The sequence below is a fragment of the Thamnophis sirtalis genome, unplaced genomic scaffold (assembly GCF_051295495.1).
Source record: "Thamnophis sirtalis isolate CommonGarterSnake01/CBP01778 unplaced genomic scaffold, rThaSir2_p1.2 scaffold_8, whole genome shotgun sequence".
Classification (NCBI taxonomy): domain Eukaryota; kingdom Metazoa; phylum Chordata; class Lepidosauria; order Squamata; family Natricidae; genus Thamnophis; species Thamnophis sirtalis.
The window spans coordinates 81,059,822-81,080,450 of record NW_028261388.1 but is presented as its reverse complement, the minus strand read 5'-3'; the positions used below and the strand labels follow the sequence as shown (position 1 = coordinate 81,080,450).

General features: G+C 42.4%; 1 protein-coding gene across 1 annotated transcript in view; it reads left to right on the top strand.

Annotated features, from left to right (window-relative positions):
• The window catches only part of MYO10 (myosin X), a 161,015-nt gene extending 147,016 nt beyond the window's left edge, over positions 1 to 13,999 (top strand). The window contains exons 34-41 of the mRNA XM_087721987.1: positions 16 to 139; positions 1,608 to 1,905; positions 3,325 to 3,532; positions 4,750 to 4,886; positions 6,415 to 6,535; positions 8,910 to 9,365; positions 11,583 to 11,774; positions 13,311 to 13,999. Coding sequence (XP_087578113.1) covers positions 16 to 139; positions 1,608 to 1,905; positions 3,325 to 3,532; positions 4,750 to 4,886; positions 6,415 to 6,535; positions 8,910 to 9,365; positions 11,583 to 11,774; positions 13,311 to 13,421 — 1,647 coding nt within the window. The 3' untranslated portion in view covers positions 13,422 to 13,999. The remainder of the gene's footprint in view (positions 1 to 15; positions 140 to 1,607; positions 1,906 to 3,324; positions 3,533 to 4,749; positions 4,887 to 6,414; positions 6,536 to 8,909; positions 9,366 to 11,582; positions 11,775 to 13,310) is intronic.
• Positions 14,000 to 20,629: the final 6,630 nt, after the last annotated feature.

Below are 20,629 nucleotides of genomic sequence, written 5' to 3'. Positions count from 1 at the left end.
TACACATTTATATAGGAGAATTGCCTGAACCCTGAAGTTGTTGAACAGATCTATAAGAGGAACCCAATTCTTCGTTATACACAGCATCCATTGCATTCTCCACTGTTACCCCTTCCTTATGGAGACATCAATCTGAATAGTAAGTTTTGGCTAAGAAGCCTTTGGGATATGCCAATCTATTACGGCAGAAACCCCCTTCTGAATAAGAAACTTTGCCGTGCACACACTCAAGAGGTTTTACTCATTTGCATATCCCATCGATAACCTCCCTTCTGCCGTCTTGTTATCAGCATGATAAAGAGTGTTTAAACAGTGCAGGTAGGCAAAAAGTATTTCTCACATACTCGGTGCAGTGGTTCTTTTATTTATTTTCCAAGCTATTTTTAGCTCTTCGCTCACATTTCCAATTTCTAGGCTGATATTAAACTTGGGGAAAGTGTCCAACTGTTTCAAAGATAATTCGCTCAAAATCCTCACAAAGATTTTGGCTGCATCCAGGAAATCTGAGATCATGAAATAGCTAACGATTTGACTTTAGAAAAGTTGCTGTTTCTATAGAGGGAAAATAGTTTTATTACCTTGAATGATGGCCAGGATTCAATTCCAAAGAAGGAAAACCATACAATGTTTTTAAAAAGACTTTTTTTTTCTTTTGCAAAATGTATCATTTAGTGAAGAAATAATTGCTAAATTCTCATCATTTATTAAGAAGACTTAATTTCTGTAAGTGAGTTTTGAATATTACTTCAGGTAGTCTGACATACGACCACATTTGAGACCAAAAAATTTATTGCCGAGCGAGAAGTTTGTTAAGTGAGTTTTGCCTCATTTTACGAACTTTCTCACCACATTTGTTAAGGGAATCACTGCAATTGTTAAGTTAGTAACATGGTTAAGTGATCTGGCTTCCCCATTGATTTTGCTTATCAGAAGGTCGCAGAAGGTGATTACAAGACCTCAGGACACTGCAAATATGAGTCCGTTGCCAAGGGTTTGAATTTTGATCTCATGACCGTGGAGATGCTGCATTGGTCATAAGTGAAAAACAGTCATAAGCAGAGGTGGGTTCCTACCAGTTCGCACCAGTTCGGCAGAACCGGTTAGAAGAGGTTCCACCAGAAATCAAGCCACACTTACAGAAGAGGTTCCAAAGATTTTTGAAACCCACCACTGACACACACACACACACAGAGAGAGAGAGAGAGAGAAAGAAAGGAAGAAAGAAATAAAGGAAAAAAGAAAGTGGGAGAGAGATGAAAGAAAAAAAGGAAAAAGGGACAGAGAGACAAAAGGAAGGAGAGAGAGAGAGAGAGAGAGAAAGAAAACACATGGCCGGCAAGCCACTCCCACCAGGTCACATGGCCGGCAAGCCACTCCCACAAAGGAGGCCATACCCATAGAGTAGGTTCGAAATTTTTTTGAAACCCACCACTGGTCATAAGTCACTTTTTTCACAGCTGTTGTAACTTCAAAAGGTCGCTAAATGAATTATTGTAAATTGAGGAGTACCTGTAGTTTGTTTCATGCTTCCCTATTTGAAACAACTTATTTGGTTTCTGGTCAACTTAAGGTACATTTGCTTGTTTCTTTTTCTTTCTTTTTTTTAGTACTAAGAGACAAAGGCTACACAACTCTACAGGACGAAGCTATCAAGATATTTAATTCTCTGCAGCAACTGGAGTCTGTACCAGATCCCGTTCCTATTATTCAGGGTATTCTCCAGACAGGACATGATTTACGGCCCCTGCGTGATGAATTGTACTGTCAGCTCATCAAACAGACCTGCAAAGTGCCTAATGCAGGAAGCGTTGGCAATCTCTATAGCTGGCAGATCCTCACTTGTATGAGCTGCATGTTTTTGCCAAGCCGTAGTATTCTCAAATATTTGAAATTCCATCTTAAAAGGTAAGCTGGACTGAGACGATAAAAGATTGGTAGTTTTGAGGGGTTCCTTTGGTGGATAAAGCTTTGTTTATACACTATTATGCATATCACCTGGCATCCAGGTCCTTTGGGGATAAATAAATGTGTGAAGTCCACCACGTATAAAGGAGCCACCCCATTACAATCATTAGTGGTGATGTTGGTGGAGCAGATCACCCATGTGACTTACCCAATCTTACTTTTTTTTGGTCATTAAGCAAACCATTCCTTCACTATGGGCTGGTTTTGCTGAAAAGAACATTCCAGGTTTGGGCAAAAACATCATAAAAACATGGTTACCTGTTCTGACCCCCCCCCTCGTCCCACACCAACACACACTCCGAGCCAAAGATACGTTACGGCATTTAATTAACAGACAGACAGGTCCTTGGCAGCAAACCGGCACAGACAAGCTTGGGCAGCAATCCAGCACAGATAAGCCATGGCAGCAAACCGGCCTGCCAAGTTCACAATAATGTTCTCCAACATCCATTCCTGTGTTGACTTCTGCAAGAGGGGCGTGTGCACAAGCAGTCCTTTTATAGTCTGGAGAGGAGCCTAATGACCACCAGCTGAGTGCAATTACCTCCTGTACTTGTGCAACTCTTCCTGACGCCTATCAGCTCTTCGGTGCCGGGCATCCAGGAACAACTCACTGCTGGCGTCAGGCTCACACTCCCTTGTCTCCTCCCCACTGGTCCAAGGCTTAGGCGCCTCCTGGTGGCCAACCAGCCTCTCTGCGCCCTGCTCGGAGTCAGAACCCTGTCCAGGGTCCTCCACATCCTCCAGAGCCGACTCAGAGGGCCCTTCGCTGTTGGAGTCTGGTGGCAGCTCCAACGGCTCCTGCTGGGCCACAACAGTTACCCAATTGTGGGATATGCTCCAAATGGCCATAAATGCAAGTTGGTTGCCGAGTCCCCAACATACATGGCCACCAGGAGGTAGCCATTGGACCCTTGAGGAGGTTCATTGTAACTCTGAGCAGTCACTAAGCACCAACCCATAAGTTAAGGACTACTTGTACAGAGAATTAATAGGAACACAATTTAATAGTAGATCCATGGTTTGCCTCAGAATTAATCTTTCGTATCTAGGGAGGGAAGGAGCAGATACATTCAAGTACCTCAGTGAAAAATCAATAGAGATGGTAATGCAAGTAGATTTACCCTGCCTTGTAGGCCCAACTACACTGTAGTGAAAACAAATTCAAATGAGGAGACTTCAAACTTAAGTTTGAAGGAGGTAATGAGAGATTGCTAAGGAAGTAACCGTCCCTAAGAAAGCCGTAAGGATGGAGCCATGGTTTCAGAAGGAGTGGCCATCAACACCAGAACACAAATGCAGATAAGGGGAAAAGACTAAATGCAACAAGAAAATGAAATTTAGTATTTCTCTCCACAGGATCCATGATCAATTCCCAGCCACAGAAATGGCAAAATACGCCTTGTTCATTTATGAAAACCTTAAAAAAACCAAAGGCAGAGAATTTGTGCCCTCCAGGGATGAAATCGAAACTTTGATCAACAGACAGGAAATGACATCTACCGTCTACTGTCACGGAGGAGGTTCCTGTAAGATCACAATTAACTCTCACACCACGGCTGGTGAGGTGAGTAGTTTTGAAAAGAAAGAAAGAAAAGAAAAGATTTGACTTACGTATTTTAAAGACTCACATTCCATAATACTGGGCAAAATAATGTACTGACACATGACAATTTCTTCTGAAGTAGAAAAAAAACTTTCATTTTATTTCTAGACATTTTGGAAATAGGTATATCTCCCCGATCTGTATTCTTGAATTATGAAAGTAAAGTGGAATAATAGAGATTATGAAATTGACCTAGTGAAAGTAATTTACTAATGAGTACGGTAAGTAGGATCTGGGTACTTGAGAGACCGCCTACTGCCAATCACCTCCATTCGACCAATTAGATCTCACCGATTAGGCCTCCTCCGAGTTCCATCCGCCGGTCAATGTCGACTGGCAACCACGCGGAGGAGAGCCTTCTCGGTGGCAGCTCCGACCCTATGGAACGATCTCCCCGTGGAGATTCGTACCCTCACCACCCTCCAGACCTTCCGCACAGCCCTTAAAAACTGGCTATCCCGTCAGGCCTGGGGCTAAAGATTGCAACCCGCCCGAATGGTATGAATGTTGTGTTTTAATGATGTATTGTTCTATATGTTAAAAGTTTGTTCCCCCCCCCCTTTTAAGTTGTAAGCCGCCCTGAGTCCCCCCAGGGAAAAGGGCGTCATATAAATAAACTTAAATACAAATACAAATACAAATACAAATAGGTTGTTCAACGTTTCATAAAATATAGGATGTTTTTAAAGAATAACTGTACGATGGCATATTTTATGCCTATTGTTCTGGTGAACATATTAACAGATTGATTTATATCCTCTTCCAACTCACAGAACTAAATAATACAAATATCAAGAATAGTTTAGATAGCAGAAATAGTTTAAAACTGTGGAACTAGTTATACTTGTAATACTACAGTATATTATTGTATTATGCTACATACTAAACTGTAGAATTTTAATGGAATAACTATATACACGATCTTGTTTTTACAAATGATCTTGTATTCTTACACTAATATTTCTAGTGTTCAAATCCAGAACCTTCCTGAGAAGAAAGGGTAAAGCTGGTTTTGTGTAACTCTTAACAATTGTCCATATACTTGAGAATTTAAAGCTGTAAATTTTACATCATAACCACCTTTAATTGACAGCTGCAGATCTGATACAAAATGTCAAGATTAAAATAGTTAAAAAGGAAAAGAATTAAGGCCAGTCTTTTTTTATTTTATCTCCTAGGTTGTTGAAAAATTAATTCGAGGTTTGGGCATGGAAGACAGCAGGAATATGTTTGCCTTGTTTGAATACAATGGAACTACAGATAAAGCCATTGAAAGTAGAACCGTTGTGGCTGATGTCTTGGCAAAGTTTGAAAAGTAAGTGTGTGGTTGAAAATAAACAGGGAATTAATATTTCTCCCAACAGCTTTCCAAATGTCTCTTACTTATGTTGATAATATCCCCCTCCCTTCTGACAAAGGATGCTTTTATGACCCACTGCATTTCTACTGTCCAAGAATTTCTTCATTTGGATTTTGCTCATTTCAAGATTGTCGAGGGGAGGGGCTTCTATAGATGCACAAGTAGTATAGAAGCACAACCAATCAATATTGAACATTATAGAACTGAACTTTTTGTTTCCTGATTACATCTCCACTAATGTCACTAATATTGGAACAAAACTAGTGATTGCAACAAGCATTAGAAAAACAATGCTATGTTTTATGCTAGATTGATGGGCCATTCAGACATACTTCAGATTTTAATGCCTTCAGTATTCATTTATTTTTCCCTCGAGCTTTTAGTAATTAATTCAACACTGCCTTTCTCTACATTCAGTAAAGCATCCCAACGTTTTTCAGGCTTCCACGCAAACCTGAAAAACAGTGACATAATTTTAAGAGTCGTATTTAATAACTTTAATAAGTAGTTTCCTTAAACTAGCTGCAATTTTTTTAGGTTCACAAAGAAGCCCAAATCCTATTGAGCTTCTTTAAGTAACCAGCAAAAAACTCATGCTATGTACGAAGCATCTCTGTTAAAAGCATTTTTGAAGCATGGCACAGCTTTTTTTGCAATGCTCAAAAGGGAGGAAACCTTGTATATGAAAATATTGTCTTCATACACACTGATATTATATGAAGGCTTTCATTGTTTTACGAAGTTGAGCTTGAACGTAACGATAAACCAGAAATGTTTAGAATTATGGCTTGCTGTTATAAGCAGCCTATTTATACATACTGTGTAGTAGAGGGTTGCAGGCGGTATGCCCCGGTACAGGCAAACTTGTGCCTGTCGGGAGCATCGGGTACCGTTAACGGTACCGTGCTCCGGAGGACCTGCCCGCCCTCCTTAACCTGTATTTGAGCTCTTCGGCGCTTACGCGCACAGAACATACAGCGCTTGTACGACCTCCGCCGATCAGCTGGAGCATCGCAGGAGGTAAGGACATATGCGCATGCTGCACGCATTCATGTGGTGGATCCAGGACCCACCACTGATACTGTGCAATTATATATCTTGGATTTTTACCCAATGAATCAACAATAATGTCACCTTTTTTGTGAACCCAACTATCATTGTTACTGTTATTAACCAGTATTAAACATAAACTTCCAACTGTAGTGTCAAACTTTGGCTGACTAAAGGAACAATAAATGGGTGTGGCCCTATTAGAGAGCTTTTGCTTCTTCATTAATTTAATTAACTCCTGCTATTAATACAAATCAAATGTGGTTGACTGAAAAAGGTACAGCACACGCTATTTGAGAGTAAGGCAAAGTTCTCATCCTGGCTTACTGTCATGTTGAAATGCCACAGTTCAGATTATATAGATTTCACTAGAAGTAAAAGAGGTTTTAATTCTGTTACCAAGTAATAACAATTGTTGTTGATGTCATTCCAGGATTGGTGCCACTTCAGACAGTGATCATGAACCATGGAAATTTTATTTCAAACTCTACTGCTTCCTAGACATTGAGCATGTACCAAAAGATAGCGTGGAATTTGCATTTATGTTTGAGCAGGTAAAAAAAATGAGTTTTATTAGACAAAGATGGTATGTGTGAGTGTGTGTGTGTGAGAGAGAGACAGACAGACAGACAGACAGACATGTGTTGTGGCCCATATGTGTGAGTGTGTGTGTGTGTGTGTGTGAGAGAGAGAGAGAGACAGACAGACAGACAGACAGACATGTGTTGTGGCCCAGAAGAAGCCATTGGAACTGCCACCAGACTCCAACAGTGAGGGGCTCTATGAGTCGGCTGTGGAGGATGTGGAGGACCCTGGACAGGATTCTGACTCAGGGCGCAGGGAGGCTGGTTGGCCACCAGGAGGCGCCTGAGCCTTGGAGCAGTGGGGAGGAGACAAGGGAGTGTGAGCCTGAGGTCAACAGTGAGTTGTTCCTGGATGCCCAGCACCAAAGAGCTAATAGGTGTCAGGAACAGTTGCGCAGTTACAGGAGGTAATTGCACTCAGCTGGTGGTCATTAGGCTCCTCTCCAGACTATAATTAGGACTGCTTGTGCACACGCCCCTTTTGCAGAAGTCAACGCAGGAACTAATGTTGGAGAACAGTATTATGAGCTTGGCAGGCTGGATTGCTGCCAAGCCTTATCTGTGCTGGATTGCTGCTCAGGTTTTTTCTGTGCCAGTTTGCTGCCAGGACCTGTCTGTCTGTTAATAAATTCCGTAAAGTATCTTTGACTCGGAGTGTTTTGGTGTGGGACAAGGGGGGTCAGAACAGACATGCATGTGGAATAATACATAGTGCCATTTAGATCAAATTGCTAAGTTGGCAGAAGCTGGGACAAGTAACGGGAACTCACTCTGTTATGTGGCGCTAGGGATTCGAACCACTGAACTTCTGGCCTGATTGACAAGCTCAGCGTCTTAGCTACTGAGCCACCACGTCCCATAGTGACAAGGAATAGTTTGGGTCAATTGTTACTAGTGCTGATTACTTTTTTTTCTTTTCTCAAATGCCATTTTTTTATTTCTGGTAGTTTCTGATCTCGAGAGTCATGCTATTTAAACTCCAGACTCTTTGGCCAATTTGAAAAGCAGAAAAACACACTTGCACACATACAAATACCTTAAGACTTTCACATCACTTACCTTACTGTAACTTCTTTTCTTCCTAGTGTTTTCCCACAAGCACAAGATCCTTTTTTTTTTTTGGATCAACCAACTGTTGATTGGTTGAAACACAACTTGACCAACCAGTTTGTTGCCCAAGCCTGATGTAGGTTGAGAGAGTGTGATTGAGAGAGAGTAAGACAGCTGGATTTAATGTTTAGGGCAGTCTCCTGTTTTCTAGTGGTGGTGTAACTACTACACCAAACTGGGTCTCTACTTATCTTACTTATATTTATAATAATCCACTAAAACAAGTATTCCAAATGATAGCTCCAGGCCAGGGAAGAGGCAGGCTGAATGTTGCTGCTTAGTTGATAATCACTTGATGAGTTCCTGGCAGTTGATGAATTCCTGGCAGGACTCCAGTTCAGAGGTGGGTTCCTACCAGTTCGCACCAGTTCGGTAGAACCGGTTCATCAAATCTACCGAACCGGTTAGAAGAGGTTCCACCAGTGGACCCGGAAAGCAGGCCACACCTACAGAAGAGGTTCCAAAAATTTTTGAAACCCACCACTGACACAAACACACACACACACACACACAGAAAAAGAAAGAAAGGAAGAAATAACTAAATAAAAAAAGAAAAAAGAAAGAAAAGTGAGAGAGAGATGAAAGAGCCGAGGTGGCGCAGTGGTTAGAGTGCTGTACTGCAGGCCACTTCAGCTGACTGCTATCTGCAGTTCAGCGGTTTCAAATCTCACCGGCTCAAGGTTGACTCAGCCTTCCATCCTTCCGGAGGTGGGTAAAATGAGGACCCGGATTGTTGTTGGGGGCGATATGCTGACTCTTTAAACCGCTTAGAGAGGGCTGAAAGCCCTATGAAGCGGTATATAAGTCTAACCGCTATGAAGTGGTATATAAGTCTAACTGCTATTGCTATTGCTATAAAGAAAAAAAGGAAAAAGGGACAGAGAGACAAAAGGAAGGAGAGAGAGAAAGAAAGAAAGAAAGAAAGAAAGAAAGAAAGAAAGAAAGAAAACGCATGGCCGGCAAGCCACTCCCACCAGGTCACATGGCTGTCAAGCCACTCCCACAAAGGAGGCCACACACCCCACAGGGTAGGTTCGAAAAATTTTTGAAACCCACCACTGGTCCAGTTGATTTATCAATCTCTTAATTAGTAGTCTACAGAAACAGATTTAGAATTGAAATTGAAATTTAATAAATTTGCATGCCGCCCAATCCCGGAGGACTCAGAATTCAGAATATTGTGACATGCATTTCTGAAAGAAATATTGTTGTTGTTGTTTTTTTTCCCCCTTAGGCACATGAAGCTGTGATCCAGGGCCATTTCCCAGCTCTTGAAGAAACCCTCCAGGTCCTTGCTGCCTTGCGACTCCAATACTTACAAGGGGACTATTCTCCATCCAATGTTACAGCAGTGGAAATGGAAGAGGTCTACCCCTTGCAGAGGCTGAAGTCTCGTCTTGTTCAGTCTACTAATTTCTTTGTGCCAACGGAGAGGTTTGAGAGGAAGCGGAGCAACTTTCTGGAAGGGACTCTAAGGAGGAGCTTCCGAACCAGCTCTATGACTAAGCAGAAGACGGAAGAGGATCAGATGCTTAATATGTGGATTAAGGAGGAGATCTCTGCAGCCAGGACTAGTATGCTGGATAAATGGAAAAAAATGCAGGGAATGACTCAGGAGCAAGCAATGGCGAAGTACATGAATTTAATTAAGGAATGGCCCGGTTATGGGTCAACACTCTTTGATGTAGAGGTGAGCATGCCAATTTTCCACCATATAATCATGGACTAAGAGGTTGTAACTAAGTATTACAGTGCGTAGTAGGCAACACTTAAAAATGTCTGCATTATAATTCCTACATTCCCTCTCCTCCCGAACTTATTTGCTAGCGTGGATGGCAGAATTTTAATAAGAAACTCTCTCCCTTCTTCCCCCCACCCCGAACCCGTCCACTCACCGCCTCTCGCCTCCCTCTTTCCTCCACCCCCCCACAGTCACTCGCTCCGCCAACATCCCCCCCCTCCGCGGTAGGCGGAGCTTGGGCGCGTTGCGTCGGATAGCAACATTTCAAGTGAAAGAGAGGAAGGGAGAGCATGCCGTAGGGAACAAATATTTTTTTTAAAAGATTTTTATTAACAAACATGTAAAATACACACACACACACACACAAAATTAGACGTACGCCACATTTATACAATACAATACGAACAGGAACTTCCTTTTCTTTATAATAGCAATCATCAATCGATACCGCTCACCTTATATTATTTCCCCTTCTATTGTATTTCATTTGGATTTCACCATTCTTAACCCTTTTATTTTAATCATAACTATTGTTTTTGGAGTTTTGTTATATTCCTTCAATCATTCTTGTTTCTTTCCTCCATCCACCTATACCGTTTATCCCATATCTGGTAGAATTCTGATTCTTCTTTTCCCTGGATTTCTTTAGTTAGTTTGTCCATTTCGGCACAGCCCATAACCTTTCTTATTATTTCATCTTCCCATGGGATTAATTTGTTTTTCCATTTCTGGACCAAGGCAATCCTTGCCGCCGTAATTACATGTAGTATTAAATACTGGATTTCTTTTTTGTATTTCGCAGACACGATTCCTAATTTTAAAAAAACCTTCAGGTTTCCATTCTATTTTAACCCCTGTTATTGCCTCGAGCAATATTTTTCTGCTTCAAGGTATCATCAGCTCTCTTTTTTTTGTAACAAGGTGACAGTACTGATAGTCCTCACTTAACAACATTTGTTTAGCGATTGTTCAAATTACGACAGCGCTGAAAAAGGCGGCCTAGGGCTAGTTCTTAAACTTCACAGAGTCCCCATGGCCACATAATGTTGATTCAGGTGCTTGGCAAGCATGGCATTTACAACAGTTACAGTGTCCAGGTTTATTTAATTACCATTTATGACTTTTTGCAAGCAGAGTCAATGGGAAAGCCAATGGGAAGTTGCATGTTATGTTCCCGTGATGCCTCTGCTGTCACAGCACTTGATCAATGTAATTCTCATTAATCAGTTAAAGAGGTTTCCAAAAGGGAAAAAAAAAGTTTTTGCACTCTGCAAACATCCCAAAAACGGCTCATTGTTCACGAAAACGGGCCTGTTTTTTTTTTCTTCACAAAAAGGCATGAAAAGCCTTGGGGGGGGGGGGGGGAGAGGGGCTTACAGAGTGCTCCTGGGTCAGGCAAAAACAAGCAAAAAACAGGCCATTTTTTGTCAAAACAATTGCATGCAGAGCCGAGGTGGCGCAGTGGTTAAATGCAGCACTGCAGGCTACTTCAGCTGACTGCAGTTCGGCTGTTCAAATCTCACTGGCTCAGGGTTGACTCAGCCTTCCATCCTTCCGAGGTGGGTGAAATGGGGACCCAGACTGTGGGGGCGATATGCTGACTCTGTAAACCGCTTAGAGAGGGCTGAAAGCCCTATGAAGCGGTATATAAGTCTAACTGCTATTGCTAACTGCTATTATGGAGGCTTATACAGTGCTGCTACGGGCTGGGGGTGGGGCAAAAAAACAGCCCGGTTTTTGCTCATTTCTGCCCTCCCCAGCCCCCAGGAACTCTCTGAAAGGCTATGCACGGCCATTTTGGTGAAGTGGCGGAACTTCAAGAGGCAAAAAATGCTGTGTTCGGTGTATAAGATGCACCCAGATTTTCAGCCTCTTTTTGAGGCAAAAGGGTGCGCCTTATACTCTGAAAAATAAGGTACTTATATACCCATTACTCAATTTCTTTTTGGGGTAACATTATGCAAACATTTTCAAAGAATTAGGCAGTTGACTCAAACAAAATAAAAGACTGAGAAAATTTTGTGGAAGATATACGTTGAAAAATAATACAGAAACCGATGCGGTAATCATTCCCAATTTATTTTAACAGTTGAAACAAGCAGCAACCATCATTTATACTCTGTTTCCACCATTCACCTTAATGTTATTTTTTTTTTCTTTCCTTAGTGTAAAGAAGGCGGATTTCCTCAAGAGCTTTGGCTGGGCGTTAGCGCAGAGGCAGTTTCTGTCTACAAACGCGGAGAGGGCCGACCACTGGAAGTATTTCAGTACGAACATATTCTCTCCTTTGGAGCGCCTCTTGCTAATGTGTACAAGATTGTGGTGGATGAGAGAGAATTGCTTTTTGGAACCAGTGAGGTGAGAGAGAGAGAAAAATCAGAATTGAACAAGAGTTTTGGAAATCATTTATTCCATTAAAATGCGTACATGCTATTTATCCCCCTTCCCTTGTCTGTTGTGAGCCGCCCGGAGTCCTCCGGGAGTGGGCGGCATACAAGACAAATAAAATGAAAAAATGAAAAAAATGAAAATGCTAGCTTAAAGCATATTGTTCCTCCCTTCTTCATCATTTTAACGGCATATGTAATTTCCTGGCTTATTATAATCCAATAGATCACTGGTCCCCAACATTTTGGGCACCAGGAACTGGTTTTGTGGAAGACAATTTTTCCACTAATCGCCGGGGGGGGGGGGAGGATGATATTGGTTTTGCTCGGTCCCCCACCACTCACCCCTATCTATATGGCCCAGGTCCTAACACGCCATGTACAGTGACGTGTAGTCAGGGGAGGCAGAGCCTCACCACTGTCAACATGAAAAGAAAAAAAATGTAAAAGGAAAAAGGCTGGCACTTTCTAGAAAGCGGCTTGTTTGAGAAGAGAGGGGCAGCCCGCCAGCTTTCTTTCTCTGTGTCGGGGCAGCCCGCCAGCCTCTGCTGGCGGGCTGGCACTTTCTTTCTTTCTAGAAAGTGGCTTTTGGCCGCCCCGCCGTTATGGCCACTTTCTTTCTTTTTGCCTCACCAGCCATAAACCTCACCGCACGTGACTGACCATGTACCAGTATCGGACTGCGGCCCAGGAGTTGGGGATCCCTGCAATAGATAATATTTCATTCAGTGTATCTGCTTTAAATAAAAAGCTACCAGTTTCTTGTTTTAAACAAAATATGAATAGATTTTAGGTTTCACTTTAACCCAAATTGCTTCTATTAAATCATATAATTAAGGGCCAATTTAATAAGAAGATGCCTCAGGTTTTCCTGGCCTGCGTGAGATTGCAGATGTATAATTTTATATTTGCACTGCACCTGCTTCACAACAAAGACAGTCAGAGGTGGGTTCCTATTAGTTCGCACCTATTCGGTAGAACTGGTTCGTCAAATCTACCCAACTGGTTAGAAGAGGTTCCACCAGTGGACCCGGAAAGCAGGCCACACCTACAGAAGAGGTTCTAAATTTTTTTGAAACCCACCACTGGTCCTTGGATATGATTATTCTACACTATCGTGCTCCTATTTATAAAACTCAGTGCCTCTGTGAAAGGTTAGGATGACTACTGCGTTTGTGGTGCAATCAGAACATTGCGTGTGTTGAAGTTGTTTTAACGCAAACCAAAGATGCCTTTTAAAAAACAAGTTTACATCATATTCTTATGCATGGCAGTGCTGTGTGTGGGAGGTAATTTAAGGTGGTTCTGACAAGTGTCGTTGGCATCTTCATATCCGGTCACATGGGCGGTAAGCCACTTCCATCCAGTCACATGGGCAGCAAGCCACTCCCACAAAGGAGGCCACACCCACAGAGTAGGTTCGGACAATTTTTGAAACCCACCACTGAAGACAAGTCGATTGAAATGTGCACTAACTGATTTTTGTTTTGATATTATCTTGTTGCAGGTCATTGATATTGCCAAACTGATGAAAGCCTACATCAGCATGATTGTGAAAAAACGTTACAGCACATCTCGATCAGTGAGCAGCCATGGAAGTCAAAACAGCTGCAGGTGAAGTTGGGAGAATCTGCCGTTTGGTCCTCGCTGTTGGAAGATCTCTTTACCAACCACGTTTTCTTCCGAAAATGGTGATCGACGCCTCTTTCAGGAGAATCTGAGCGAGCTTATGATTATAAAGTGCTTGCATATTGCCATACTCAACATGTGCTTACGAACATCAATCAACGAAAACATTTTTTTTTACCTCTAGAATAAACATACTCTATGCCTTAATATAATACACTGTCTTCTGAGCAGTAAGAAGTGCCTTAAAAACGTGTAAGCCCATCTGCGTTGACCTATGCTATATTAGCAGAGGGGGTTGTGTATCCGAATAAACCACTTTGGATAGTAAAACAGAATGTAACACAGCCATTTTTGCACTAATTGGCTGGTTCATTCATGAGAAAGAGGATTCTGTGTTGGAATGCTGCAGGCAGCTATCTTTATGGCCTTTACTGGGCAATGTTGTATTTTCCCCCTTTCCCCCGCAACCTTTCGTACGTGTGCGTGGATAAAATTCAGGTCAATTCTGCTAACTTTTATTCCATGTTCCATGCTCTTTTAAAATTAAAAGGGAATAATAATGTGCAATGGTGTAAACAGTCTTTTCTGTATATTTTAATAATTCAGAGCTATAATTGTCTCAATGGTAGAGTGTCTTTATTAGGCTAGTTTTATTTACAAATTTGGCAAAAATTTTCATAGCAATTTTTGTACTTTTCCTTCAGAGATATTTTTTTTTCGCCCTTTGGTACATATACGTAACGCATCTATGTTTCTGTACTGCTGTATTTAACTCGTGTAGCTGAAAGAAATTGTATTTATAGACTACCCTTAATATGGAAATGTCCTTATCAGCACAATATTCAATCATTTGTCTTCAAGTCTATGAAGCTGTTTTTAAAAATAGTAAACGTTTATTTTAAAAGCACTGCTTTCATGGAATTTTTGCTGGGTTTACAGTTTTACTAATTGTGAAACCTTCTGTAAAAGAAACCTGATTTGATGTCAGGTTGAGGAAGCTAGGACATATATTCTGCATTTGATTAAATTAGTATTAATCATGACTTTCCCCCTGTCATAGTGGCTTGCAACATAAATATTAGCAGTTTTATTTAAAGCTTCACTTCCATATTCTGTTGTTCTACAGTAAAATATACCCGAAGTGATTTACAGTACTAAAACATCTTACAGAAATTCAAATGGCACAATCCTCAAAACAATAACAGCATTGCAATGAAATGATCCAAATTATACACAATTATTTCTCATCTCTACCTGATAGCTCAATAGTTGATATTAGCAATGGCAATTGCTACTCAGGGAAAAGGGCGGCCTATAAATAAATAAATCTACAATCTACAACGGTTATTTGCTTTTATTTTGTCCCATAACTACTATTCTTTATGCAATACACGAAAAAAAAAATACAAAATAAAACAATAGTAGATAAAAAAACAAGCTAAAAAGTTCAGCATCTGAGTTAAAGACAGCCAACAGTAACAAAGTAATCTCCAATACATAAATCACAGTACAAACCTCGGCAAATTTATTTATTTATTATTATTTATTAATTAGACTTATATACCGCTTCATAGGGCTTTCAGCCCTCTCTAAGCGGTTTACAATTTTTTTAGCAAATTGAGTCAGCAAATTGCCCCCACAGTCCGGGTCCTCATTTCACCCACCTCGGAAGGATGGAAGGCTGAGTCGACCTTGAGCCGGTGAGATTTGAACCGCTGAACTGCAGATCACAGTCAGCTAAAGTGGCCTGCAGTACTATACCCTAACCACTGTGCCACCTCGGCTCCTCAAATAATGTGGATGCACATACAGTACTAAAACATTTATTTCAGGTTTGAGGAATTCACTGCTGAAAGGACTATTGTACACGCCCTCCCAAGCCTTTACATGAAATGCTTCATAAACGCCATTTATGTCTGTCTCGTATCTCCCCTTGTAAACAGGAAAGAAAAAGGGAAACATAGCCTCAGCCATCTGAACATTACAAACTAGGTTCACCTTTAGGGTTTTGGGGAAAAATATTAGGACTTCATTCTTTGAAGAAGGGGTGGGTGAGTGAGAGATCGGCATTCTGAAATATCATCCGGATAACAATTTAATTACCACTTTAACAGGTAGTACTAAAACAGGGAATTTTAATTTTTTTTCATGCTTGCTGGAAATGACTTGTTCTAATATGAATGGTTCCCAAGAAGGCCCTATCATCTTCTTACCAAAGTCAATAATTTAGATAACAGAAAGATAAGGTGTTAATTTAAGATGAGAAGAAATAACAAAGCTATTAAGAATACATTTGGCACTCGTAGTACTAAATTGGAAGACAAATTGGATATGATACCTGAAATAGATATATTTCTGGTGACATACTACTTTCAATACCAGAAGCATAAACCAATTATTGGGAACATCAGCAGAATACTTCTGTGCTCAAATTCCCATACATACCTGGATGGGTACGTTAACAGAATATGTGTATGAGTCCATCTTTGGAAAAAGCTATCCTCATTAATAAGCAATAGGATTTCATTGTTTAAGGACAACACAATTTACAAAACAATGTGGACTTTTGAAATGGAAGAAAAGGGGTAGAGAAAGATGAGGTTTTCCTATTTAAGCTATATCTGCATCAGGTTATAGTCTTCAATGAAAAGTCTTGTACTGTATTTGTATTAAGCTTGCTCAAAAGACACAAATAACAGTTTTTCATTTTCAGCGTTCAAACCCTATTTCCATTGTTAAGAAAAGTCATATATGATGAGCCGAGGTGGCGCAGTGGTTAGGGTGCAGTACTGCAGGCCACTTCAGCTGACTGTTATCTGCAGTTCAGCGGTTCTAATCTCACCGGCTCAAGGTCGACTCAGCCTTCCATCCTTCCGAGGTGGGTGAAATGAGGACCCAGACTGTGGGGGCGATATGCTGACTCTGTAAACCGCTTAGAGAGGGCTGGAAGCCCTATGAAGCGGTATATAAGTCTAACTGCTATTGCCATATCTCATAAGTGGAAAAGAGAAATTTTACAATAAAGAGAGATGGAGTTATCACAGGTTTTATACTGAAGATATGGATAGTTCAATGGGGAGATTAAAATATAATCTATAAATACACAAAATGTATAGCATGTTCTTCACAAGGTAAATATGGCATACTCTACAGCAGGGATGGCTAACCTTTTTGTTGAGGTGTGCCAAAAAGGGGAGGAGCATGGAGGGGTAGCGTGCATGCATGCCAACACCCATAATGCAATGCCTCCCCCTGGGTATGCGCGCACAAACACACACACTGCGTGCATGCGTGCAGGCCTCACTAAAACCTCTGGACTTCCGGAAGGTGCATTGGGCCGTTTTTTGCCCTCCCCAGGCTTCAGGAAAGCCGGCTGAAGCCTCTGGAGGGCGAAAAACGGGTGAAAATCAAGGCCGAAAATCAGCTTGGTTTGGTTTTTTGGTTTTGGTTTTATTATTATTTATAGGCCGCCCTTTTCCCTGAGGGGACTCAGGGCGGCTTACAATATATAGGGAGGGGAGTACAAGACAGTAAGTCATAAAACAATACATAGTAAAAATAGTACACAACATTCATCATTCGGGTGGGGACGGATTACGATCTTTATCCCCAGGCCTGACGGGATAGCCAGGTCTTGAGGGCTGTGCGGAAGGTCTGGACGGTGGTGAGGGTACGAATCTCCATGGGGAGATCATTCCAAAGGGTCGGAGCTACTACTGAAAAGGCTCTCCTCCGTGTAGTTGCCAGTCGACACTGACTGGCGGATGGAACTCGGAGGAGGCCTAATCTGTGCGATCTAATAGGTCGCGAGGAGGTAATTGGCAGGAGGCGGTCTCTCAAGTAGGCAGATCCACTACCATGAAGGGCTTTATGGGTGGTAAGTAGCACCTTGAAGCGCACCCGGAGATCGACAGGTAGCCAGCGCAGCTCGCGGATAGGTGTTATGTGGGCGAACCGAGGTGCACCCACGATCACTCGCGCGGCCGCATTCTGGACTAGCTGAAGTCGCCGGGTGCTCTTCAAGGGCAGCCCCATGTAGAGCACGTTGCAGTATTCCAGCCTAGAGGTCACAAGGGCTCGAGTGACTGTTGTGAGAGCCTCCCGGTTCAGGTAGGGTTGCAACTGGTGCACCAGGCGAACCTTGCCAGCACACGCATGTGTGCTGGAGCCAGGGGTGGGTTTCAACTGGTTCACGGCGGTCCCTGCGAACCGGTTGGTCGGCGAACCCGGAAGTAAGTAACTTCCGGGAACGGTGAAGGGCCCACCCGCCCGCCCGCGCTCCTTACCCGGTTTTGATGAGTTCTGCGCTTCCACACATGCGCAGGACGCATACAGCACCTGCGCGATCCTCCAGGAGCAGCTGGAGCATCGCACAGATGCTAGTACGCATGCGTGCGCCGCGCGCATGCACGAGGATGCCGCCAGCCCCGTTCCACCCAACCGGTTGGAACGGGGCGAGAAACCCACTCCTGGCTGGAGCTGACAGGGCAACGCCCCACGTGCCTCAGAAATGGCTCTGCTTGCCACCCGCGTGCCATAGTTTCGCCATCACAGCTCTACAGAATATCTTTGAAAAATTTGATTGCTGAATACAAGAAGAAAAAGTAAACGTTTTTTTCCCCCTAGATGCGACTTTAAATTCTGACACAAAATGCTGGATTTGTTCGTTTGTTTCATTTAAGAAAATTTCTATGGCTACCCCATTCACACTCAATGATTCCAGGTGGCTTATTCCAAAAAATCAAATTTTTCTTTGAGCCTTTTTAAAGCCGTAACCTATCACGCAATCAACAAATGTATTTATCGTTTTAAATAAAACTTACAGGTCTTGAAAAATGTTGATTCAGATCTGTCTTTGGCACCCTGCAAAGAAGCGTTTTCTTTACAGATTCTATTTCTTTTTGAGCAAAGAAAAGACTTTCAGATACTTCATGATAATTAGAATACTTTTATCTCAATGGGGAAAAACTGCTATTCTGGTAAGCAATAAAAGGGGCTTTTTTGTTGCAGCCATTTGAAATCTTACAGCAAAGGCAATCTTTTGCTGTATGATCACATTAGATCATATCCTGGTAGATCATATTAGAAATCACTGAAGATTACTCCAAAGATACTAAGCACAGGATGCTATTGTTTACTGAAGAAGAAAGAGCATGACATTTAAAATTCTTCTGTGACAAAATTAAAATACTGGAAGTAAATACATGCTTCACCTGATAAGACTTATTTGTAGCTTTACCTGTTGAGTTTATCATACATTTGACAACAGTAACAAGATAGAATTAGCCGCTTTCTTCTCTCCGCCCATCTCAGATATTCCCCAATGAATGAAGATGAAAACAACATTGAGTGAAGTCCGTGTAGTGCAATCCAGGTGGCAGCTCTCCCCAATTGGTGGGGATGGAGAGAAATCTTTTGCCAGGAACTTTTTAAATGATACCCCCAAATATGGGAAGCTAAGACAAAACTTTTCATAAGCAAGATTGTGGGGGGAAATGTTAAGTAAACATTTTGAGAAAACGAAGGCGAGATTATTATTATTATTATTATTTTTAAAAAGGGGGGGGGATACCAGTATGTGTGTTATGCAGTTTTAAAAAATATATATGTATTCCTGCGTGGAGAGATTTTGCAAATGGACCTGTTGGAAGAAATGTTCCTTCTGGGTTCGGCTCCACGTGGGGAAAAAGACACTGGAGACATGGAGGCTGCTTGGAAAGATGGTTTTAATGGTGGACAGGGCCCCGTGGCTTGAGCCCTGAACAGAAAAGGTGATCACATGCTTCAATGTTGGTGGAGAAGAGAAGGGAAAACAAGGGAGGAAGAGAAGCCGAGTCCCTGGTTTTATGCCCTCTCTGGCCTTTGATCATGAGCTTGTATCTGATTGGTTGTCAGAGTCCCATGGGCCCATGCAGGGGCAACTCTCTAGGCTGCGTTTTGAATCCAGGTTTGGTTTGAGTTCTCAGATGCCATGTGGCAAGTTGGGTAAAGGGCCAATATTATCATGCCTTAATCCCATCCCCCTGAACTGAAGGGGAGAACTCTTTATTATGTAAAGGGACTAGCTTGGCCCTCTTAATGGCCCATTGACAAAGTGGGGATGGGCAGGAAGCTACAGGCAGCTCTTCTGTCTTTTAAAACATGTTTCTTCCTTTTTCACATCCAGAGAAATATTCTGCCTTTTCAATATTTCCTAGGATATTTCCTTTTTCTGGGAGAGGGCTGGGTGATAAACTTCCTACAGACCTGGCTAAGAAAACAGATGACAAAGAAGAATCAGAAGAAAAAAAATTATCCAATACTGGCTTGCCGTGTTATCACACTTCTCATTTTTTTTCTGGCAAAGCCATAAATCCTCTGCCTCCCTTCGTTCGCTCCTTTGCGTTTCTAAAGCCTGGAGCTGGTGAGTTTGCAACGTATCCTCGTAATCAATACCTCTCCCCAAATTATCTCCGGTTCCTCCACTTTCCCACAGCGCCCCACTCTGGAGAGGGAGAGAGAGGGAGGGAGAGGGAGAGAGAGGGAGAGGGAGAGACAGAGACAGACAGAGACAGACAGAGACAGACAGACAGACATAGATAGATTAGATAGATAGATAGATATAGATAGATTTATATTATATAGATAGATAGATAGATAGATAGATAGATAGATAGATAGATAGATAGATAGATAGATAGATAGGAGGGAGGGAGGGAGGGAGGGAGGGACAGAGACAGACAGACAGACATAGATATTATATATATATATATATATATATATATATATATATATAGTATAGAGAGAGAGAGAGAGAGAGAGAGAGAGAGAGAGAGAGAGAGAGAGGAGAGAGAGAGAGAGAGAGAGAGAGAGAGAGAGAGAGAGAGAGAGAGAGAGAGAGAGAGAGAGAGAGAGAGAGAGAGAGACGCGCATTGTTTGCACGCTGCTCCCACCGACCTCACCTTCCTAGTCCTGACACCTACTCTACCCGCCCTCCCCACCGCCAGCTCCGCCCGCTCCCTTTTATCTTCTTCTGCCCTCCCCTGCACGCTTGGCGACCCTGCTCCCAAGGTAGCCAATCACCGAGGCTTGTTGGCCCCCCTCGGAGGCTCCTATTGGCTCCTGCCTTGCCAAGGGGCGGGATGGGAGGCTCGGCGATGCCCGGATGTTCCCACGCCTCCGCTGGCTCCCCGCCTCTGTCTGGCGTCGGGCGCTGCT